General features: G+C 31.4%; 1 protein-coding gene across 1 annotated transcript in view; it reads right to left on the bottom strand.

Annotated features, from left to right (window-relative positions):
- The window catches only part of LOC114337291 (uncharacterized), a 253,577-nt gene that overhangs the window by 8,641 nt on the left and 218,778 nt on the right, over window positions 1-26,158 (bottom strand). Inside the window, exon 10 of the mRNA XM_050648395.1 lies at window positions 18,946-19,177. Coding sequence (XP_050504352.1) covers window positions 18,946-19,177 — 232 coding nt within the window. The remainder of the gene's footprint in view (window positions 1-18,945; window positions 19,178-26,158) is intronic.

Genomic DNA, 26,158 nt, shown 5'->3' with positions numbered 1-26,158 from the left:
TGTCAATTGATTAGCGAATGGTGTTTAAATTTCTTTATATCAGGTGTCTTGCAGTGAAATAATCTATTTTGCGATAACAATGCGAGACATACATTATTATGTGTTGGTATTATGATTGCCGGCTGAATTGCATTTGCAAATAAAGAAACTTGTTGTTCAATGTGTTAAACAGTAGAACTATTGTTTGATAATTAGTCACAATTATTAATTGTCTTCAGCGAAATATTGAATGTTTTTGTATAATTTAAATATACGCGGGGAAACAAAGAAGTAGGTTGATATTTCAACGGTTATGGGACAGAGCGACTGAGCGACAATAATTATTGGTGTAATGAAAAATGCATGTTTATTAAAAAAGATTATTCTGAAAATTCTTGAACGATTTTATAACCTTTAAACAAATCAGGTTATAAAATATTCACAGTATTTTTAGAATAAGATTTTTTGAAAACAATTTCCGCAGTGGAAACCAAAACGTCAAACATTAGTTAATTAAATATAGTCGATTCGCGAATCTAAGACACAACTCTCTTCACTACAATCACAATTAAGATGCACTAGAAATAAACAAGCACGAGGCCACTCCCAAATCATGATTTGGGAGTGGTCCTCGAACATTCAACGTGTCTTGGTTTGTTTATTTCTATCTAGTGCATTTTTATTGTGATTGTAGTGTAGACAGTTGTGTCTCAGATTAGTTTTCTCAGGATTAAAAAAATGAATGCATTTAAAAAACATTTGACCGAAATTTTGCCCAAGTATTATACATTTTGGTAATCAGTATTTCAAAAGCTTTTAAATGAGGTGTTACGTGATGTACTTTGCCTATTTAAAAAAATCAAAATTATGACTTTCACCTGAAGAGGGATCGCGTAAAGTTCGAAACATTGATGCTATAATATATATGTACTATGATACTGTACTAATTATGTACTATGAAAATAAATGAGTTAACATGGGGGGGGGTAACACTTATTCCAGCGCACTGTATATACATAAACATATATAAAATACATCTCTGTATACTAAAACCAAACGTTTCTCTATATTAATAATGTTTAACAATAGTAGACCGAATTAAAAATCGTTTAAACATAACTAAAAGAAATTTTTCTGAAATTTTAGAAATTTTAGAAGTATTATAAATTTTTATGTCAAAGTAGGTACTACAATTCTACAGGGTGTGAATATTGCTACGAAATAAACAAAAAACGTAATTATCTTTTAAACTACTCCGTATATTATTATGAAAACCTATATTTTAGGAAAGAAAACATAAAGGAGAATCCAAAAATGGAAAAATATATAGAGTGTACTATATTTATAAAAACATAAGTTTGCGTCACCCTGTCAATACGGATAGCCCTGTATATTTGAAAATATTTTTAAATTACGGTCCTGTCTTGGCAGCAACGTTTACCTAAATAATATTTTTTCGTAACTCGATTTGAATTTGAAACATTTTTTGCTGTTGTGATTCGCTTCATATGAAGTTAGCGAAACATCGGATATTAAAAAAAAAAAAATAAAAAAGCGGCAAAATTAATTTTTCCAGAACTAATGAGCGGCAAAAAGCGGCAAATGCAGCACCAACTCGATTTGAATTTGAAACATTTTTTGCTGTTGTGATTCGCTATTTTCATATGAAGTTAGCGAAACATCGAATATCAAAAGAAAATAAAAAAGTGGCAAAATTAATTTTTCCACAACTAATGAGCGGCAAAAAAGCGGAAAATTCAGCACCAACTCGATGTGAATTTGAAACATTATTCGCTGTTGTGAGTCGAAGTTCATATTATTATGAATAATATTATAAATCATATTATGAAGTTAGCGAATATTATATGTTTTGGTTTATCTTTTACGCGCTAACAATCTTGTACGTAGATATTTTGATGTCTCTTCAATTAATAAATTAATTAATTCAAAAATTAATAAAGTAACGACCAGTCTAGATTATTATGTTTTTTTTTTCGAAAAATTATTTTAATTGAATATTTTCAGTCACCTAATAAAATTTCACGTACTTATTTTTTGTTGCAATAAATAATGTGTGGCTCAAAGAATCACGAATAACTCACAAATTGAAGCACTGGTATAGGGAATACTTAATAAATAAATAGTTACATAAAATATCATTTCACTACAATACTATACTAAAATCTATTTAAGAAAACTCAAAAAATACTCATTCCGAGTTTTGGCCAACTGTGTATACTAAAACTGAACGTTTCTCTATATTAATAATTTTAACAATAGTAGACTATATTAAAAATCGTTTGAACATAAATAGAAAGTTTTATGTCAAATTACTACAATTCTACAGGGTGTGAATATTGCTACGAAATTAACAATAAAACGTAATTATCTTTTAAACTAATTCGTATATTACTACAAAAGCTTATATTTTCGTAAAGAAGACGTATAGAAGAATCCAAAAATGTAAAAATATACAGGGTGTTCCATTAAAAAAAAACATAAATTTGTGTTACCCTGTCAATACGAATAGCCGTGTATATTTGGAAATATTTTTATAATATGGTCCTGTATGGGCAGCATCTTGTAGCTAAATAACTTTTTTTCGTATCTCTTACGATAAATGAGTATTTGGACTTCTTCGCACTAATTCACCACCCTTTATGAAGATGCGAAACACGCGATATTAAAAAAATAATAAAGCGACAAAATTAATTTTTCCACAACTAATTAACGGCACAAAAGCGGCAAATTCAGCACCAACTCGATTTGAATTTGAAACATTTTTTGCTGTTGTGATTCGCTAACTTCATATGAAGTTAGCGAAACATCGAATATTAAGAAAAATAAAAAATCGGCAAAATTAATTTTTCCACAACTAATGAGCGGCAAAAAAGCGGCAAATTCAGCACCAACTCGATTTGACTTTGAAACATTTTTTGCTGTTGTGATTCGCTAACTTCATATGAAGTTAGCGAAACATCGGATATTAAAAAAAATAAGAAAGCGGCAAAATTAATTTTTTCACAACTAATGAGCGGCAAAAAAGCGGCAAATTCAACACCAAGTCGATTTAAATTTGAAACATTTTTTGCTGTTGTGATTCGCTAACTTCATATGAAGTTAGCGAAACATCGAATATTAAAAAAAAATAAGAAAGCGGCAAAATTAATTTTTCCACAACTAATGAGCGCCAAAAAAGCGGTAAATTCAGCACCAAGTCGATTTAAATTTGAAATTTTTTTGCTGTTGTGATTTGCTAACTTCATATGAAGTTAGCGAAACATAGAGTATTAAAAAAAAAATAAAAGAGCGGCAAAATTAATTTTTCCACAACTAATTAGCGGCAAAAAGCGGCAAATTCCCATTGTGCTTGCCATAATATTTGCGAGAAGTGATTCGCCAACTTTATGTACATCACTTTACTATTTATTCATTAATTAAAGGTGAATACAGTCGGAAAAATGAAAGAATACCCATGAACGATCACATTAATCACTTACTTTGTATTTGCTGTCTTTTTCTATAAATAACAAAGGTTTGTTATGGAAAGAGACAGCAAATACAAAATAAGTGATTGATGTGATCGTTCATGGGTATTCTTTAATTTTTTCGACTGTATGTGTTATGAATTATTTGTCGCCATAATAAAAAAAAAACACTAAAATGTTAACATTTAACCAATTTAGATTAAATAATGGCATTAAGAGGATCGGTACGTATTTTCGGCTGCAATGCTATTCAAATGGGGATTCATTTTTTTCGAATCCTGAGAAAACTAATAAGTATTTTTGAAAAATTTAAACGCAGAATGAAAGATTACGTTATTAGCGAGGGCCGAAAGTCCCTGAGAACTTCTATAATGTTTATTTCAATAAGTTGCAGGGGTGAAAAACTAAGAGAAAATTTAGTGTGATTTTTAATTTCAAATATCTCATTCAAAATAAACTTTTTATTTATTCTAAGGGACTTTCGGTCCTCGGTAATAATTTAGTCTTTCATTCTGCGTTTAAATTTTTCAAAAATATTTATTGGTTTTTTCAGGATTCGAAAAAAATGAACACAATGCCGTGGTAATATTTTCTAAATATATCTTTGTCTTACAACGCACTCAGCCGAATATAATATTGTCAGCATATATTGTCAGTCAGACACTGACAATCAGTGACAATTTGAAATATTTGACATTGCATCTGGAATATTTTGAGTTATTGATAAAATATTATTGATATATAGTGTATTTGATAAATAATTGATTTAAGACGTGAACTTAACAAAAAGTTATTTATTGTGTATTATTTGTGGAAGATCCAAGCAGAGAATACATCAGGATAATATATTCTGTGATCCAAGTATTTTGTTGTTAAAGATGTTCAAAATTGTAAGCGTTCCATAACAATATATTATTAAAAAATCACTTTAACACTTTTCCTCTTTTCTCGATTGAGTATTAGTTTTTCATACGTCAAAATAATTGTCAAAGTTAATTTAAATTTGGAAATCTCTCCGAAAAATATTAATTTTTGGCGGATTATTTGATTTATACCGTTCTAATTTAGTTTGTTTAGTTTTGTTAATCTTTTCCTTATTTAGTTTACATTTTGAAAGTGTTCATAAGTTAAACGTTACTTGAAAACTCCTCTATGGAGTCATCTAGTGGAGGCGAACCGCCTGATATTGAGAATTCGATGGATAGTAGCTGTGATTTACAAGATTTAAATGGATTTCTACCCAACCAGCCTCAAAATAAGATAAGTAGTAGTATTAATCTTAACAATATTAATGAAAAACAAAATACTTTAGTAAACTCAGATCAACCAGAAAAAACCAGGCCTGTTTATTTATACGAAAAAATTGATTTAGGACCTTTTTACATTTTCATTGAAAACTCCAGTTTAAATTTTACAGGAAAATTAAACGCTGTTAAAATAGGCGAGATCCTATTTACGTTACATCCAGAAATTGACAATTATATAAAAAAAATTGACTCAATCGGACGCAACCGAGTTAGGGTCTCATTTAAAAATTATAGTAGCGCAAATGCTTTAGTTACTTCCAAATTCCTTATTCAAAAAAATCTGACCGCATACATTCCAAAATTTCAATTGTTTAAACTAGGTGTAGTAAGGGATATAGATTCAGATATATCGGAAGAATATCTTAAAAATAGAATAAAGGAATTTGATCACCATTGCAAATTCTCGGTTGAGTATGTGAAACGAATAACAAGAAAAATAGTAGCAGATGACAAAGTAATATTTAATCCAACAAAATCAGTTATTGTGTCTTTTAAATGCCAGAATATACCAAAGTATGTAGTAATTAATCATGTCTTACACACTGTTGAAAAATACCAGCAAAAGGTAATTATCTGTTACCACTGCTATAGGTATGGGCACATGAGTAAGCAGTGTAAAAGTAATCCTCGCTGTTTTAAGTGTCATGAATCTCACCTTTCCGATTCTTGTTCTTTATCATCGTTTAACAAAAAATGTCTATCCTGTGAAGGTGAACACTTCACTAATGAATGGGAGATATGCCCAGAATTTGATCGCCAAAAGAAAATAAAACATTATATGTCTGAAAACAGCTTATCTTTTAAGGAAACAATTAAACTCTTTCCTAAGATAACTTATGCATCTATAGCAGCCAATAATTCCTCAATAAATTCTCATCAAACTCCAAATATGAATGCACCATCCTCTTCATATTCCTTTACTCAATTGTCCACGTCTCAAACATCTTCCAATCAGTTCGCTCTACCTTCAGTTTCAAATAGATATACAATAATAAAACCACCAAAATACAAACGACCTATCTCTTCCTCACCAGACCAAGTAACAATGGAACATCAAAAAATAATAAAGTTAAACCCCATGTCCAACAGACCTGGTGGTATTATCACCTCTTCTTCGTATCAATCTACATTTAATCCAGAACAAGGATCTAAAATACATGAACCATCAAAAGAATTAACAGAATTAATATCAAATATAGTTACAAGTATTATCTCTAATATAAATCACAAAAATTTTGAAATTCCAGAAAAATCAGTTCTAGTAAATTCAATTCAATCAGTTTTAAGTTCTCTCTTATATAATAATGAATAGATTGGTAATTTGTCAATGGAATTGTAGATCGGCTAACTCTAATAGAGAAAACCTTATCCACCTATTAGAAGACCAGAAAGTTGATATCGCATTATTGTCAGAAACTAGATTTAAACCAGAAAAGTATTATAACTTTCACGGGTACAATATTGTCAGAGACGACCGCTTTTCAGTAACTGTTGGCGGTGGCTCAGCAATTTTAATAAATTCAAACCTATATTACGAGGAAGTCACCATGAAAGTAGATTTAATAAACGTCAATAAAGTAGCAATAAAAATAAAGTTTAAGTCATATACTGTCACATTTATATCTATGTATGTTCCCCCAGGAACCAAGTTATTGTTACAACAATGGAACAATTTCATAACATCTATAGAAAGACCATTTATAATAGGAGGTGACCTTAATGCTCACCACATTGCCTGGGGCCTAGACAACCAAACAGATATGAAAGGTAAAATCTTGATGGACTGTATAGACGATAATAATTTAATATTCAAAAATGATGGCTCTCCTACTTTCTTTAGGAACTTCTCGAAATCGGCAATAGACCTGACCATTTGTACTCCTGACTTAAACCACCTGATCACTTGGAAAACACTTCAAGACCTATTTGGTTCAGACCATACACCTATAAGAGTAGAGTTAGAGGATCAACCAACTCATACATATAATCCATATTCACAAAAGTGGAATTTAAAGAATGCCGACTGGAAATTATATGAACAGTATTCGGAAGATGTATTCTCTCAATTTAAAGATATAAATTCTTATGAACAAATTTTGCACAATATAAATACAACTGCATCCTACTGCATCCCCAAATTTAAAATAAAAAAACCGACTTCCAGAGGAAAATACTGGTGGGATTTAGAATGTGAAGAAGCAGTCAGAAGAAGACAGGAAAGTTTTTGTATATTCAAAGAAAATCCAAACCATGAAAACCTACTTAAGTATAAAAAAGATGATGCACATGTCAAGAAGATCACTAAACAAACTAAAAGAAATAGCTGGAGAGATTATGTCGGATCCCTAAATAGGTCAGTCCCTATTAAAGATGTATGGTCAAAAGTTAACCGAATAAAAAATAGAAAAACAAAGAACAAAGTCCCTGTTATTCTGTCGGAAGCTTCGTGGATAGAAGAGTTCCATCAAAATATCACACCGCCGTCTGCAGAATTAGTAATTCCTGATTTACAACTAAATGCTCTGTACGACTATCCAGAACCAATCCGTTTCCTAGTCAAACCATTTTCTGCCACTGAACTAAACTTTGCGTTGAAGAAAAACTCAAATTCAGCACCAGGTGCCGATAATATCCATTACTCGATGCTATCAAATCTTTCAAGAATTGGTAAGGCTGCACTACTAAATATATATAATGAAATTTGGATGCGCCGCATAAAGATTCCTGACGATTGGCACGTTTACACTATTATCCCGGTTTTAAAACCAGGAAAATCATCAAAGAATTGGGATTCTTACCGTCCAATCGGTCTGGCTTCCTGTATACTAAAAACATATGAGAGACTTATTAAAAACCGTCTGGAATTTTGGCTAGAAAAGAACGACCTATTACCAAGAAGTCAGTTTGGTTTTAGAAAAGGTAAATCCACACAAGATAGCCTCTGCCACTTTTTAATAGACATTTATAGTTCCTTTACTTATAAGAAAGCAGTTAGTGCTTTGTTCTTAGATATAAAAGGGGCTTACGACAACGTTAATCTTCACATACTATACGCGAAAATGTTGGAAATAGGAATACCCGAAATAGTAACATGGAACATCATTAACTTATACATTAATCGAGCAGTTCACGTTAGATTAAATGGAGATCAATCTAACTCCCGATACACATCTTTGGGACTACCTCAGGGTAGCATCCTAAGTCCTATATTATATATACTGTATACTGCTGACTTAGAAACTAAACTTCCTCAACACATAAAAATCCTACAGTACGCTGATGATGTTGCGATATATGCAGAAAATAAGTCAATAGATAGATGTAATAACTACCTTAAATCGACATTGAATATTATAAAAAAATGGGCTACCGATAATAACTTAACAATATCAGAGAGTAAATCAACCATTGTTACCTTTACTAAAAAACGATATGTTCCTCAAAGCCATCTACAATTTGATAATACTAGTATTCCTTATAAAACTTCAATAAAATTTCTTGGCGTATTTTTAGACTCCAAATTAAATTGGAAAGAACACACAAATTACATATTACGAAGAATGGAAAATGCAATGAATATCATGAAGATTGTAAGTGTCAGTAACTGGGGAGCTGATCCAAACATATCAATATTACTATACAGAAATTTGATAAGATCAATCTTAGACTATGGATCTATTTTTTATGGCTCAGCATCAAACTCTGTACTCCAAAAAATCGAGAGGATCAAAAATAAGGCACTTAGGTTATGCACTGGTTATCTTCGTAGCACACCTATATTGGTCATGGAATGTGAGCTTAATGAACCTCCACTTTCATTACGCAGGGAATACCTAAGTGAGAAATTTATAGTTAAAACAGCGGTTAACGATAAACTGCTATTAAATAAAATTGTTCATTTAACCACCTCATACCTAACTCATTATTACTGGGAAAAAAAGAAACTGCTTTTAGTTGTGGAAAGCTTCCTCAACGTTTCTAATTCCATTGGCGACATACACCAAATTGAACAAAGCTCGTCTCGAAAGCTAAATTATGAAGATTATTTATCTCCAGTTAACTGTCATTTAAGTAATATTCGTGCGACAGACTTCCTTACTAAAATAGACCACCTTCAGTGTGTACAAAAAAACTGGGGGAGTTATCAGAAATTATATACGGATGGTTCAAAAATGGAAGGAAAAGTTGGATATGCTATATATTACCCACAAAAAAGTATAAAAATAAACAACAGATTACCTGATAAAATGACAATTTTCACAGCTGAACTCATTGCAATCAAAGAAGCATACAAAATATGTATTAATCAAAAAGAACTCAATTATGTTATATTTACAGACTGCCAAAGCATTGTAAAGACATTGAAATATAATGTACATAATTTTGCAGAAAATTATATCATCAGTGACATCATAGCAATGAACAGTGAAGCTTTGAAATCGGGCAAAAATATAATATTGTGTTGGATAAAAGCACACATTGGTATAAAAAACAACGAAATAGTAGATGATCTGGCTAAAAAAGCAACAACGAAGGAATCCACTCTGCATACTTATCAACTTCCTATGGGAGACATAATTTCTATTATGAGATCTATCAAACGGACGAAATGGCAGGAACAATACAATAATTCAGACAAAGGAAATTATTACAAAAAAATCCAGCCTACACTTCCCATCAAGACATGGTTTAATCAAGTTTCCAACAAAGGCTTTATCAAAACTATTTGTCGAATAAGAAGTAATCACTGTCTGACTCCAGTCTACAAAAGAGAAATAGGACTTGTAGATAATGATGAATGTTTATGTGGAGAGCTAGCTGATCTACAACATATGCTGTTAGAATGTCCTTTACATTTTATTGAAATATCAAACTTTTTTGCCAATCTAGTTCAAGTTAATGTACAATTTCCTTTTAATCTTATATACCTTTTACAATCAAACAATCTAGATGTTTATAAAATTTTGTACAACCATGTTAATTGTTTAAAATTAAAGCTCTGAGAAAAAAAGAAAAAAAAAAAAATAATTAAATAAAATAAAAAGTTACTAAGATCTAAACCTCCGCGAGGTTGAATCGGGTTTAGGTCTTAGCGCGATAAAAAAATATACAAAAAAAAAAAAAAAAAAAAAAACTAAAAAAAAAATAAAAAATGTAATAAAAAAAATGTTAAAAAAAAATATAATAAAAAAAATAAAAAAAACAGAGTAAAAAAAACAGTAGTACTAATAGTTTTAAATTTAGATACTAAGCATATATTTTGTAAAAGAGAGAATTCAAAACACATTGACTGGCCAGTTGGTTGCTTAAACCAGTGCCAATAAAACATAAACACACACACACAGTATTAGTTTTTGTTGTACAAATAAATTATTACAATCACTGAATACATAGTTACTGAAAAAATTATCACATTTATTAACTGAATTAATAATTTGCAATTATAAAAATAACAGTTATCCAAGAACATTCAAAAGCCATCTCTTTAAATTAATGATGACATTTTCAAGTAGAATGACATTCTAGTAATGTTTACATATCCATACCAGTGTGAATTTTACTACACGTAATTTGCCGTGTAAAGACAGATAAAGTAGGGATACACGTAAAATATTTGCGAATTATGTACCCATAGCCTTAATTAAAATTAAGTCACAGTTTAATTTTTTTAATTTGAGCTCTCATAATTCACATTATTTCAGAATTCAAATTCAAAATTTTAGCAGAAAAATAATTTTGCCGAACATTGAAAGTATACCACTAAATTTAGTTTTTCGTTCTCTTTTTAAGTGCAAAATCCATTTAATAGTTATTTATGATATAGGTGTTAAAAGTACACGTTTAAGGAACGCATATGAATGAGCGATAGCGAGTTCTGCAATTCACATGAGTGCCTTAAAAATGCACTTTTTAACACGCATATCATACAATATTTTTTCTACAAACGTAATTACAGGACAATATCTACAAAAACTTTTACTTGAACTTGACCGACATTCCAATTTTATATTTTTTTGACTCTACATTAAAATTGCATATACGGTCAATACGAACTGCAGTGCCTTAAAATTTTTTTAAAGCACTAGTGCCTTAAAGTAGCATTTTTAACGCTCGTATGGAGTGCTAAAAATTGTATTTTTAACACGGTTGTAGTTAAATTAAATTAAATGCAGTGCTCCTAACTTAAACTTCCCACATTATTTGTTGTTTCGTCTTGTGTCCTATGTGTTTGTTTTAATTTAATGTGATGTGAATTCACTCACCTATTTATTTATTGACGAATTTTTAAAATGCAATGTAGGTATACCCACAAAATACAATTTATTACTATTTCTTTTATCTAATTCAATACTTTATTGATATTTGTTCACTGCTGGTATTAAAACATAGTCTCAATTTGCAATCAATTACTTAAAACTGAATTTTACTTCCTACCTTTCTTTCTATTCTTTTATTTTCTACTCTACTTCTCCACCCCCTTTAACTTATATCTCAGTTCGAGGTACCTACATTGTTTTCTATTAATTAACATTTATTACTGTTTTAATATATGACTGCTAATTTATATTTTAGCTACAACTTTTTAAGTTTTTAAGCTTTCTGATTTGTCTTCCCTTACACGACCACTACTCCTTTCATTAGAACATCAAGTAGTACTAGCCTTAACAATTTAGGTTACAGCTGCACATCCACATCTAACATACATAATACTCATTCTACCCGTCTGTATCCAAACGTTGTCAATCTTGCACTAACACACACATTAATAAATAGAATTCTGTTAATAAATATAAATAAAATAATAAAAACAAATTCTTTAATAAGTAAAAATATAAATCTTTAAAACCCATAAAACCTCCAAAAATTTTTTGTAAACAGTAAACATTTTAAAAAATTGTATATATGACATCCACTACTTTACTTCACAAACACAAGAATAGACACAGATTTGTTGGTTGTCTCTCAACAACTATCTCTTCACCCTCAAGAAATCCCAAATACTATAAACTTGTTTACCTTTGTTTACCTTTGTAACATTCTCCATCTTTTCCACCATATCCCGTTAGCATAACTTCATCAGAAACATCATGTTATGGAATAATGAGGTTATAGCTCCTTGTATCCGAATCATTTAGTGACTTGTAACCGTTGACCTGATGATGCTCTGCAACCTATAGAGAGCGAAACCGGTCGTCGGAAGTACACAATTAAATGATTGAGAGTACGTCTGTCTTTTTCTTCATTTAAAATGAACTCTCACATGCAACCCATTCAACATTTAAAAAAAAATTAATGTACAGGGTGTTTTTGGGTCGGAATATTTTTCCAATATTTTTTAATCCGGCCCTGGATATTTTATAATTGTAAATAAACTAATTGATTGGGCACCTTAAACAATATTCTGTGTTAAATATAAAATAAATATACAGTGTGTTTAACAAGTTTTAAGTATTATTTCAATTTTTTTCTACTTCGAGCTCTCGCAATTCGCATAATTTCAGAATTCAAATTCAAAATTTTACCAGAAAAATCATTTTGCCAAAAGTTCAAAGTATACCAATAAATTTAGTTTTTCATCATCTTTTCAAATACAAAATTCATTTAAAAAAATTTAATGTACAGGGTGTTGTTTTTGGGTCGGAACATTTTTCCAATAGTTTTTAATCCGGACCTGGATTTTTTACAATTTTAAATAAATTAATTGATTGTACACCTTAAATAATATTTGCTTGCCAAATATAAAATAAATATACAGTGTGGTTAAAAAGTTATGAACCAATTAAGAAAATAGCAAAATAGATTAAACACCCAGTATCTTTGTTATTAATGAAGTAAGACTCATTAAGTATGGTATTTTTGAGACCGCCTAAGTGTCCTCTTTCTACAGTTAACCTTAGTTTATTTTCACAATGAAACATCCTGTATAGTAACATGGCGTAGAAACATGGATCATGACAGAAAAGACAATAACCCATATTAATAATTTTGAAAGAAAGAAGAATATTTGAGAGAATAAGGTTCAAGTTATACCAATATTACAAAGAACGCTATATAGCAAATTATGTATCATGACAAAACACCTATCAAGCATAGATTGGATACAAATACAAATAATGCCTGTGCACTGTGCCCTGTACTTGTTTAGTGTTTGTGTTTTCATTTTCATAAAACCTTTGTTAATTCCTATACAGGTAGAATAAGAAGGGTCATTTCTGTTTGCATTATTCCGATCTTTTACAATCTGGTGATGGTGTATTCTTTGTAAACTTTAAATTCCAACGATGTAAAAATACTCATGGTAAAATCAAAATGAAAACGAATTTTTTTTCTTTAATACAAATTAATTTTTAAACTTTTTTACCATACCTACAATTAAACCAATTTTGAGAAATGAATTCGTCTGGGATACCTATATTAATTATTATAAAAATAATAAGTTGATAATCTATAAGGCTAACATTATTCTTCCTATACATACATATTCATTTTAAGATATTTTAAAGTACATACGTACAATGTGTCAAGCACATACCTTTAAAGTATATTCGATAAAGGTATATTCCAAGAATATACTTTTACGAATATTCTGAGATACTACGTACGCGAATGTGCTGATATTTAAAACACCTTCATATACTTAGGCTCGCTGCTAACTAAAGATAACAATGTCAGTGAAGAAATTAAAAGAAGTGTTCTGTCTGCAAAACACTAATAAGACCAGTGCTAACATATGGCTCAGAAACTTGGTCACTTAGAATGACCAAGAACTGCTCAAACGTTTTGAGCGAAAAATTCCAAGACGAATATATGGTGGCATAAAAGAACAAGGTTTGTGGCGCAGGCGTTATAACTTTGAGTTGTATAGAAATTTTGGAGAGCCTGACGTTGTACAATTCATTAAGGTAGCACGCCTTAGATGGATAGGTCATGTAATCAGGCGAGAGGAAGATGCCACAGTCAGAAAAGTTTTTGACCGAAGAGGGCCGATAGGACAACGAGCAAGAGGAAGACCGAAACTAGGTACCAAGACAACATAGAAACTGATTTAAAATCTATTGGAATTAGAGCATGTAGAAGAGTTGCCAGAGACAGGGGCGAATGGAGGATTGTTCTGAAGAAGGCTTTAAAATGGCTCATAAAGAGCTGTAACGCCACTGATGATGATGATGGTGATGATGAAATGACAACATCTGAGAAATTTAGGGCTCAAAAATTTTATCGTTATTATAAATTACTTCATCATTTAAGTCAGAGGCTTTCTGCCTATGAATCCATTCATTCCAATTTTGGATGTTTACATTGTTTGGTAAATTTAACTCCCAATGAAATTGAAGCTCACTCACTGAAGGTGACCGACATTTATAACAATGATTTAGATGAAAACCTAGGTGTCGAACTGGTACAATTTGTAGAATTTTTCAATTCATCTAAAATGGAAATCGGCTCATCAAAATAAGTCAAGAACTTCAAACGTACCGACTGCTAAAAGAAAAGAATGTGAAAGATGCGTTTCCAAACGTTGTGGTGACACTTTGTTTATATTTAGTTCTGATTCTAGCTAACTACAGTGGAGAGAGATCATGCTCAAACTTTAAGTTAATTAAAAATCGACTTCGGTCTATGATAGGCCAAGAGCATTTAAATTATCTCTCTATAGGGAGTGTTGAACACAATGTCTTAAAGCAACTAGACATGTCCGACACAATCAAGGAATTTTCAATTAAAAAATCTCGAAAGGTACCCGGACTTTAACCATACATTTTACTATGTTTATTTTGAATATTTTACTGCAACAAGATACAGCTTTTGTATTTTTTTATTATCTAAAAATATATTTATAAAAGTAAATCAATTTTTTTTTTAATTTCTAAAAGGGAAAACCCTGTAGTTAGCTGTATACCATGGTTATAACAACATTTTTTAATGGTAGAAGGTAGGGCCCCACACCAATTCTGCCCAGGGGCCCTCACTGCCTTAAATCCGGCTCTGTTGCCCACCCCCACCCAAGACCTTTTGTTCTCTTCAGTTCATGGGTCTGATTATCCCTGCCAATCATAATTTTATGTCCCACGTATCATTCCCACCAATACTGATGTTCTGGTTGGGTACCAAATTTGTTATTATTTGTATTTTCGAGATGTCTATATTTAAACCTACATTTTCTGTAGCGACAACGAGTTCCTGTACCATCTCCCTTGCCATTAATAGATCCCCAGCTATTGTGACTATATATCATTGGCTAAACTAGATACAACAACATTGTTTAGATAGGTATTCTCCATCTATTTTTATTCCCCTTTTTTACCCAATCCAATTTCTTAGAAGCATGTTCCAAATAAAAATATTGAGCCTAAATTTTGTATAAAAGTAAGTATTGGTTGTGAACTGCCAAGATAATTATTTATCGTTGCTTTACAGTAATTAAAAAAACTAAAAAAATAATACTTATTTATATCATACCTACTGTTTAGTTTTGGATTGGATATACCCAACTATGAAGGAAGCGCTAAATAGTCCAGAGAAATAAGGTTTTTGTCGGGACACTTGAGCAGCCAGGTTGCAAATGGATTTTTTGGGTACTATATACCTAATACATTATAAATTCAAAAATGCCCGTCACAGTTCGGACGAGAAACTTAGTTATTAACAAATAAGGGTCAAAAATGGCAGTTTTTTGGTTTAAATCGCTACAGGTAAAAATAGGGTTAACTAAATATCTTATTTATAATATTCTTCTTTTTGTAGATGAGCCAAGGTTTAAAATGGCACTCTTTGAATTTTGGTCCGATCCTTTTTTGTTTCGGAAAGTGCAAAATAAAACTAAAATTTCAAAAATAAAAAATGTGCTATAACTTTTGCGAAAATGGCCTTTAAGACTTTCATATTGCACGAAAAGTTGAGTCGAACATTCCATATAATGCACAAAATTTTTTAAGACGATTCGTCAATTCGTTTAAATTTTATTCAATTTGTTTATCGCAAAGAGCTTTTTTTTGCGCAATGTTATTGTTCAGAAAATAATAATGACATAGCAATTCTGTGGAAACCACATGCAAGAATAATAGTTATATTTTTAAAGTATTAAAAAAAATCATTAAAAAGTCGTTTTTAGCACTCCGAAAAAAGTTTAGTAAAATAGAGTCATTTTTGGCTTCCAAACAATTTGAACAACTTTGTTAATATTGACTATAGAGTAAATCTACTTTAGGATTTTAAAAGCTGGTATTTTTATACGAATTTTCAGAAAAAAAAGTTTTTGCCTAGGTTAATTAGGTTCAAAGTTAGCCACTTTAATTATTTAATTCGCAGTGACTTCTATATGTATACATCAAATTCTCCTGCAACAGTGTTAGTTACCATACTACTCCGAAACGGCTTGGCCGATTTTTATAAAATTTTACACGTTTATCCTGTACGACGTTGAAGAGGTTTTAATCTATTTTTTATACCCATAAGTTATAAGGGGGTTGCCCCCCTGACATTTTTTTTAATTTTTTTTGGACAAAATTATCTACTTTAATTTTATATGATGTAGAACTAAAAAATACACACACCCTGAATTTTCACTCTTCTATCACCAACCCCTATTTGTTAATAGCCATTTATATATTTACATCTATAAAATTCTCCTGTCACATTGTTAGTTTCCATACTTCTCCGAGACCGCTTGACCGATTTTTATGAAATTATATATGTATATTCTGTAGGTCTTATAATCGGTCGTAATCTATTTTTCATATCCCTGGGTGATAAGGGGAGTTCCCCTAACATTTTGTAATGTTAGGTGGGGTTGTGTGTACATAACGTACTCTATAAGACTAAAAGTACATAAAAATTAAAAAAACTATGATCAAAATCCATCAACAAGTTCCAGCGATATTAATCGCAGAATATGTTTGCAGAATCAGTTTCATTTTTTGAGTGCACGTATTTTAGTAATTCCCCTCCACCGACCACGAATTATTTCTGTTCGGACGCCATTCTTAGAGCTTTATTAACCACTCTGTTGAGGTTCAAAGTTTACTCAAACTTTTAGACATAACCTATACAGGGTGTTTGGTAAAGAATTGGCCATAGCTTAACCGTAGATTACTGAGGTTAAAATAGGTCGATTTAAGCTAACTTACCTTAGTGCAAAAGTTAATAATAACCGAAATACAAAGTTAAACTTTTACTTTATTTATTCTTGAATATTTCCTGACATGCATGGGCTAACAACACGAAATTTGGTAAGCGGGGGTTTTTTGGGATGAGAAATCTAAATTCGCCACCAAATATGATGTATTGCCCAGAGGGCGCCACATACGTCTTTCACTGCTCATTTAATACGTTCAGTTTTTTTCCCCACTCTACATACTTTTTGAATCAAAATTTTTATTCTCTTAATATTTATACTTAAAAAAGGTATACTACATTTATCTTGCTAAACCAAACTGCTTTCGAGATAAACGTATTTTAAATCTGCGATACAACATATTTTTGTGCATAATATCATTGTAGTTAGACCCGAAAAATAAACTTGAAACTATAATAATTGTACCAGTTCTCATATTTATGTCATTGCATCGCAAATTCCATTTGAAGACATTTGCGATACATTTTTGTAAATTTTTATGGTTTTAAGTTATTTTTCGGGTGTAACTACAATTACAATATGCAAACAATTATGTTGCCTCACAGATTTAAAATGCGTTTATCTCAAAAACGGTTGAGTGTAACGAGGTGAATGTAGTATACCTTTTTTAAGTAAAAATATTAAGAGAATAAAAATTTGGATTCAAAAAGTATGTAGAGTGGGGAATAAAAAAACTGAACGTATTAAATGAGCAATGAAAGACGTATGTGGCGCCCTCTGGGTAATACATCATTTTTGGTGGCGAATTTAGATTTCTCGTCCCAAAAAACCCCCGCTTACAAATTTTGTGTTGTTATCCGTTGCCTGTCAGGAAATATTCAAGAATAAATAAAATAAAAGTTTAACTTTGGCACCCTGTATTTCGGATATTATCAACTTTTGTACTAAGGTAAGTTAGCTTAAATCGACCTATTTTAATCTCAGGAATCTAAGGTTAAGCTATGGCCCATTCTTTACCAAACACCCTGTATATCTTCAACTTCAAAATGGCTCTAGTTAGGTTGCTTAATTGTTATAAACAAAGTAGCCGTCAATTAAATAAAAAAAAAGTGGCTAACTTTGACCGTAATTAACCTAGGCGAAAAGTTTTTCTTTAAAAATTTGTATAAAATACCAGTTTTTCAAATTCCATTGTTTCTGGCCAGTTGGTTGCTTAAACCAGTGCCAATAAAACATAAACACACACACACACACAAATTCCATTGTAGTTTTAGCCTACAGTCCATATTAACAAAGTTATTCAAATTGTTTATGAGCCAAAAATGACTCTATTTCAGTAAAATGGTTTCTGAGTGGTAAAAATGACTTTTTAATGATTTTTTCAAATGCGTTGAAAATATGATATTCTTCTTTCATGCTGTTTTCACAGAATTGCTGTATCGTTATTATTTTCTGAACAATAAAATTACGAAAAAAAAGCTCTTTGGGATAAACAAATTGAATAAAATTTAAACTAGTTGACGCATCGTCTTAAAATTTTTTGAGCATTGTATGGACTGTTTGACTCAACTTTTCATGCAATATGAAAGTCCTAAATTCATTTTCGCAAAAGTTATAGCAAATTTTTTATTTTTGAAATTTTAGTTTTATTTTGCAATATCCGAAGCAACAAATAATCGGACCAAAATTTAAAAAACGCTATTTTAAACCTTGGCTCATCTACTAAAATAAAAATATTATCAATAAGACATTGAATTACCCTATTTTTACCTGTAGCGGTTTAAACGAGAAAACTCTCATTTTTGACCCTTATTTGTTAATAACTAAATTTCTCGTCCAAACTGTGACGGGCATTTTTGTATTTATAATGTATTAGGTATATAGTACTCAAAAAACCCATTTGCAACCTGGCTGCTCGAGTGTCCCGAACATGGTATATGTTTGCCTTATTTCCCTGGTGTAAAAATCGGCAACATTAACGTTATTGTAGAATGACGAATGACTGAATGAATCGTACTCGGCAATGTTGCCATTTTTATATTACGTATAACTAATTTAAAAGTAAACAGTATGTATAAAGAAATTACTACGTTACCATATCCAGCTACTAGAATTTTATTATCCCCTAACACTAGTCTGTCTGACACAAATTTGTTGGACTGTCGTACTATCATAATGTACTCCAGGGGCATTTCAAACATGGTATTCGACCTTGGTTGAATCACTGTTCTATTTAGCTGGATGACAGTGGTTCCGTTTATAGTTTCGATTTGTGTCGTCTCTCGTTTTCGTCGTCCGTAGGATATCACATTTCCAGCACAATTTACCTAAAAATTATAAAGATTTGGTATAATCAAGCGAAAATTTTAATTTAATAAAATATAAAATAATATCAAAATAAAACTTTATTGAGATCATTTTTCTGGTAACACCTTCGTGTCTTCTAAAATTAATTTACAAGCCAAACGAATGCCAGAGCAAAGAAGGCTGCGAGATATCTAATAATTGCATTTCACTTCTCGCCTGTCCAGCGTGGAAAAATTTCAACAAAAAATGGTCCACCATACTCTATCTCTTCAATCCTGACCCCACGCAGGGAGTGTAGTGGTCGACGTGATGTCGTGTATTATCCGTCTCCAAAGATCTCTGTCTCTGGTCATTTCTTTTAACTCATACATAGGTCTTTTGCATATATCCGTAATTTGATCGATCCATCTTGTCGAGAATCTTCCTCGTGATCTTCGGCCTTCCACCTTTCCTTGTATAATGGGCCTTTCCATGTTTTCTGTGTTTGCTCTTATTACATGTGCAAAGTATTTTAATTGTCGGAGATAGATTTTACTGGAGAGTCCTTGGCTAACTTTTAGCTCTCTTAAAATTGAATTATATGTCCTATGGTCGGTCCAAGGAATTCGTAACATTCGTCTATAACAGAACATTTCAGTGGCGTCTATCGTTCTTCTTTCCGATTTTCTCAGGGTCCAAGATTCACATCCGTAAGTCAGTATTGGCAATATTAAGCAGTTTGTTGATTAACCTCATCTTTAACGCTATTGAAATTTGACAGTCCTTCCATATTGTGGTCATTTTTGCTGTGGCAACTTTTGCTAGATCACATCTACGTTTTATTTCTTCCTGTACTGACCCTGTGTTTGTGATCACAACCTCAAACCGATCAATTGTGGTTATGTGTGGATGATTGTTGTCTATCCACTATGTTGATCTTTGTCTTTAATGTTTAATTGCAGATTAAATATTTGACTTTCGTTTTCAACCATTCGTATAAGACCAATCAGCTCTGCTTGACTATTTGCAAGAAGGGCTATGTCATCTGCGAAACGTAGGTTGTTTATTTTATGACCATTTATTGAGATGCCTTTTTCCCATCCTTCAAGTGCTCTTCTCATAATATGCTCCCCATATATATTGAATAATTGTACATCCCTGTCTGACACCCCGTTCTAGATGAAATTCTTTTGAAAGTGTGTCAAGCACCTTAACTGATCCAGTAGTGTGTTCGTATAGTTCCGTTATAAGCGAAATATAATAAGGTGTTGTGGTCATACGCCTACTTTTTTTAGTATTCGCTATAAGTGTCTCCACTTGACCCTCTCGAACGACTTAAGATAATCTATAAAGCATATTGTGTACAGTGGAATATTGAATTCCCTATACTAAATATACAATCAAGATGCAGTAGAAATAAACAAACCAAGACAAGTTAAACGCTACTATGATTACTCCCGAATCATAATTTTCAATGTAAATACATTGTAAATCCCAAATCATGATTTCCAAAGTTTATACATTGTGAATTATGATATTGTAAATCCCAAATCATGATTTCCAAAGTTTATACATTGTGAATTATGATTCGGGAGTGCTCCTGGTAGCATTTAACGTGTCTTGGTTTGTTTATTTCTACTGAATCTTGATTGTAAATTTAGTATAGATTTTTCGATTATCTGTCTTATATTCAACAGGTGTTCTCGAGTACTTCTACTCTGGTAAATCCAGTTTGCTCTTGGGGAATTTCTCTTTGAAGGAATGTTTTTAGCCTCTCACTGATTATATGTAGCATGTGGCATGTGATACAAGAGAAATAGTTCTATAATTGTCGCATTTATGGAATGCTGCCTTTTTTATGAATTGTCGTTATTGTAGATTTTGTTCAGTCTTCAGGCCATTGTTTAGTAATGCCATATTTGGTTACAGAGTAGATGAAGTAATTTTACGCCAGTTTCTTCTGTGGCTTTGAGCATTTCTGCTCTTATCATATCTGGACCTGGTGCTTTATTGTATTTGAGCTTACTGATCGCCAGTGTTACCTCATTTTCAAGTATATCAGGTTCTTCTTCCACCTTCGTCAGGGTTTTGGGTAACAAGTTCCTGGCGTTGATCATGTTTATATAGGTCCCTGCAATACGATCTCCATGTTTCTGCTATATCTTCTCTGGTCTTAGAGTTCCAGTGTTGTTTTCAATGGTCCAAGTTCTGGCTTTGAAGTCTCTTGTTAGGTAGCGTATATTTCTAAATAGATCTCTCTGCTGATCATTCTGATCATGTCTCCCAGTTTCTTTGCATATACTTTGATAGTACTGTTTTTTGTCTGCCTTGCATCTTCGTTTTATTTCTTTATTGAGGTTTCTTAAACTAGCTTTTTCCCTTTCACTATGCACACCACTTTGACAAAGATTTCTTCTATTCTCAATGATTTGAAAGGTTTTATCTGTTATCCATGTTTCGGTTTCACAGGATTATTTATCTTTGGATGGTCAATTGGTGTTGTTATACAATGTTTAAAAGTTTCCCATATTTCTTGTGATGTTCCGTTACGGATAGATGGTATTGTATATGTTACGGATAATGATGTAAATCCGGCCAATAACGTTAATGGCCGGCCAATAACGTTAATGGCCGGCCAATAACGACAATGGCCGGTTGAATTGGTCATTGTCGACAATGGCCGGCCATTAACGTTATTGTCCATAGAAACTGGACATTGATGATAATTTTAAATTCTTGATAACATATTTCTATCATTGCCCGGCCAATGTCGACAATGCCCGCTGTTAATCGGTCAATGTTGATATTTTGAATAAAATATAGGTTATGTGTAGTTTTACTTGTAGTTTTACTGTAGTTTACTTCATGTGTGTATATTGTGTATTGTTTTCGTGTTGAAATTAATAAAATATAAGGTTTATTTCCCCGATTTAAGATTATTTAGGCTTGTAAAATATCATGCATTACGAACAAAAATTTTTGAAATTCAACACAAATAGAAGAAGTACGGTTTAAATTACTATTTTGAATAAGTAAAGAAGAAGAATAATAATAAAATAACTCAATGAAAGAAAAGAATACTAAAATTGTCTTTATCTTTAGCATATAAGTAAAATACCATATACCATCTGAACAGAGAGTTCGACGGAAACGACCAAATTTTTGGTAGCTATAGAAAATGGGTAATAAATATAAGAAAACAACTAGGAAATATAAGAATAAGTAAAAGTAGATGAAAATAAGTAATAAAGCAGGATTTAAATGCACTTTAGAGTACACAGTAGTGCGTATAAAAAGAATGTAGAAAAAATAGTACGTATAAAAAGAACCTATAATATGACAATGAATGGATATATTCTCTTGGGCTTTGGGAAGTTACGACAAAATAAGAAAGTAATTAAAGAAGAACTACCAAAAAAAACTGTAAAAAAATATTTGCAGCTGTAAATATATTTTAAATCAATTATGCTGAAATATATAATTAAATTCTTGTAACCGGCCATACTTTTTTGACCCATAACATATGAAATTATAGTTTAATATATAAAAAGTTTATTAGTAAAAAAGTAGTCAAAAAGTACCTAAATAGGTAGATATAGAATTACTGCAAAAATTAAATATAGAAATAAAATAAGTGAAAATAGTATTTATTAATGCCTTGTATATGCTTGCCAACAAACGAAAAATTCACAGTTTCAAATCTTTAAATAAGACAAGTAGCGTTGGTGCGCCAGTGAAACGAAATTTTGAGTGGCCTGTCAAATTTTACCTGGTATTCTCTGTCTCTCTCTAGGACCTCTCTCTTGTATGTTGGTCGCAATCTCGCTTCACTGTTTGAATGGGACGGGGCCATTCCATCCGTATTTCGTTGGTGCAAATGAAAGGAATAAATTCGTTATTTCGTAAACCGGCCACTTTATGGAAAAATCCCGAAATAGGTCGATTTTTATTTTTAAATCAAGATATCTTGACATATATGTCATACTAGTGAGGTCATCCATCTGGTCGTGATGACCTAATGTGTGCTAGCTCATTTGAAAGGTTATTCAATTCTCTATTCAGTAATATAAACATTTACATAATTATTTATACAGTGTGTCCAAAATAAATTTTTGAATTAAATTATTTGACAAAAAAAGAGGAATGGATGTAATTTATTTATTTCAAAATACATTTTACTGTTACCCGAAAATAGAGAAAAAGGTTTATTTCACCATTAAACATTGCTTATCGATTAAATTCAATGAACAAGCCAGCTCCCGCCAGCCACCTGCCTCTTGGAAGTTTAAACATTAATTTAAGCGTAAAACCATTGTTTATTTGTGAAATAAACATTTTTTTTCTGATTCAAGACAGCAGTAAAATGTATTTTGAATTAAATAAATTACATACATTCTTTTTTTGTTTGTTAAATAATTTATTAATTTTTTTTTGTCACCCTTTATAATTAATTATATAAGTGTTTATGTTACTGAATAGAGAATTGAATAACCTTTCAAATGAGGTAGCACACGACCCCTATTGTTATTTAAAAAAAAATCATCGATTACGTCATCTCATCACACCCAAATGTATGACGTCACTATAATACGCCATATATGCCAAAATATCATAATTTAAAAATAAAAATCGACCTGTCTCGGAATTTTTTCTTCAAGTCGCCGGTTTACGAAATAACGAATTTATTCCTTTCATTTGCACCACACTCCACACTGTATATAAAAATATTATTATTTCCTTGTTTGTATTTATGAATATGTTACCCATATTATGATAAATAAGGACGTTTTATTTGTTTTTAATAACTACTTATATTTCTGCAACTACGTTCAGACACATCTTAGTATCTTATTTTAAACACTTACTGACTCACACCGATTATCTTTCTGAGGCATCGATTTATCAACATTGGCCATTTGCTTCTGGGCACTGTCGTTATTGACCGGTTATTGATGAAAAATCTAATTCTACGTTAAGTTTTTACAACATTGGCCAATAGCTACGGTTATTGTCGTTAATGGCCGGGCATTGTCGTTAATAACCAAGGAAAATGGACATTCACGACAATGCCCGGCCATTAACGTCAATGTCCAATTTACATCATTGACCGTAACATATATACTTTCTCGAGAAGGTCGTCGTTCGTTCTAAGTTCTATCCTATTTGTCTCTTTCGTTTGTTGGGCGCTTTAAGTTTAAGCTTTACTTTAGCTACGAGGAGAGTATGGTCGGATCCGCATATCGCCCCTGGATATGATCTGTTTGAATTGACGATCTCCAGCGAATCTTGGTGAGGATGTATTCTATTTGATTTCTAGATCTATCTCCAGGACTTTTACAAGTATAATATAGTCGACGTACATGGTGTTTAAATCGAGTACTCATGATAAAATAACTGTTTGTGATAGCAAACTCGATTAACCTACTCAGTTAGGAGTAAAGCTAATAGAAATAAAAATAAATAATTGTTTATAATTGTTGATAACTAAAGCATATTATCGGGCTGTTAGTATCGAATCGTAACAAAATAACGTAGCATCTTTTAAAAGCAAGCGAAAGTTTTAATTTAATAAAATATAAAACAATAACAAAATAGAATTTAATTAAGACCATTTTTCTGGTAACACCTTCGTGGCTTCTAAAATTTGCAAGCCAAACGAATGCCAGAGAATAGAAGGCTGAGGGAAATCTAATATTTTAGTTCTCTGAACGAACTGAAATATAAGACGGGCTTTGGTGTCGTTTTGCAACAAGTTAATTACTTATTTTTATTTTTATTAGTTTTACTCCTAACTGAGTATGGCGGACCATTTTTCGTTGGAATTTTTCCGCGCTAGACAGACGACAAGTGAAATACAGTTATTAGATTTCCCCCAGCCTTCTTTGTTCTGGCGTTCGTTTGGTTTGCAAATTTTAGAAGCCACGAATGTGTTACCAGAAAAATGGTCCCAGTTAAGTTTTATTTTGATATTATTTTATATTTTATTAAACTAAAACGTTCACTTGCTTTTAGCAGATTTCGCTACGACACCCACGCCACGTTATTTTGAGAAGGTTTGAAACTAGTTAGAGTGTTTATGACGCTCTCTGAACGAACTGAAATATAAGGCGGCTTTTGGTGTCGTTTTGCAACGAAATAATTTATATTTTTATTTTTTTTATTTGGTATTATCTATATTGGAAAAATTAAGTATGATTTATTTACTAAAATGACAGTACACAATGTACCACTGATATATACAGGGTGTCCAGAAACTCTACCGACAAACGAAGACAGGAGATTCCTCAGATAATTTTAAGACAATTTAACCCAATTCACCTAATCCGAAAATGCTTCTTAAGGGAGCTAGAGCTCTTTGAAGATGGCGTCATGAAATTAGTTTTTCTTAAATACCTCCAGAACGCTTTTATTTAGAAAAAACGAAAACTGGTATGCATATTTACTTTTCAGAGATGAATAAATTCCATTAATTGCAAATTTTTAGTACTGGTCATAGGCGTCCGTTTTGGGTAGAGCAACGGGTATTTTATCGCATAACTTTTTTGTCCTTAAATTTTATGCATTTTTGACACCGGATTATTAAATTGTGAGGTATTCTAGTACTAAAAGGTACTCTTATTTTAAGTTGGTAGGACACACCGTTTTCTATAAAAATCGATTTGAAAGTTTTTCGTTTTTGGAATTTGAAAAAAAATTTAAAGAACTTTTCAACAAAAAACGAAGTATTTTACCAACATAAAGTAAGAGTAACTTTTAGTACTCGAATACCTCATAATTTAATAATCTAGTGTCAAAAATGCTCAAAAATTCAAGACAAAAAAGTTATGCTATAACTGTTGACCTACTCAAAACGGACGCCTATTACCAGTACTAGAAATTCGCAATTAATGAAATCGATTTATCTCTGGAATATAAATAAATGTACCAGTTTTCGTCTTTCTAAACAGTTTTTTTTTTAATTTTTTTTCAAATTCCAAAAACGAAAAACTTTCAAATCGATTTTTATAGAAAACGGTGTGTCC

The sequence above is a fragment of the Diabrotica virgifera genome, chromosome 4 (genome assembly GCF_917563875.1).
Source record: "Diabrotica virgifera virgifera chromosome 4, PGI_DIABVI_V3a".
Lineage (NCBI taxonomy): Eukaryota > Metazoa > Arthropoda > Insecta > Coleoptera > Chrysomelidae > Diabrotica > Diabrotica virgifera.
The sequence above is the reverse complement of the archived record's forward strand: the minus strand, read 5'-3'. Positions and strand labels throughout refer to the sequence as shown.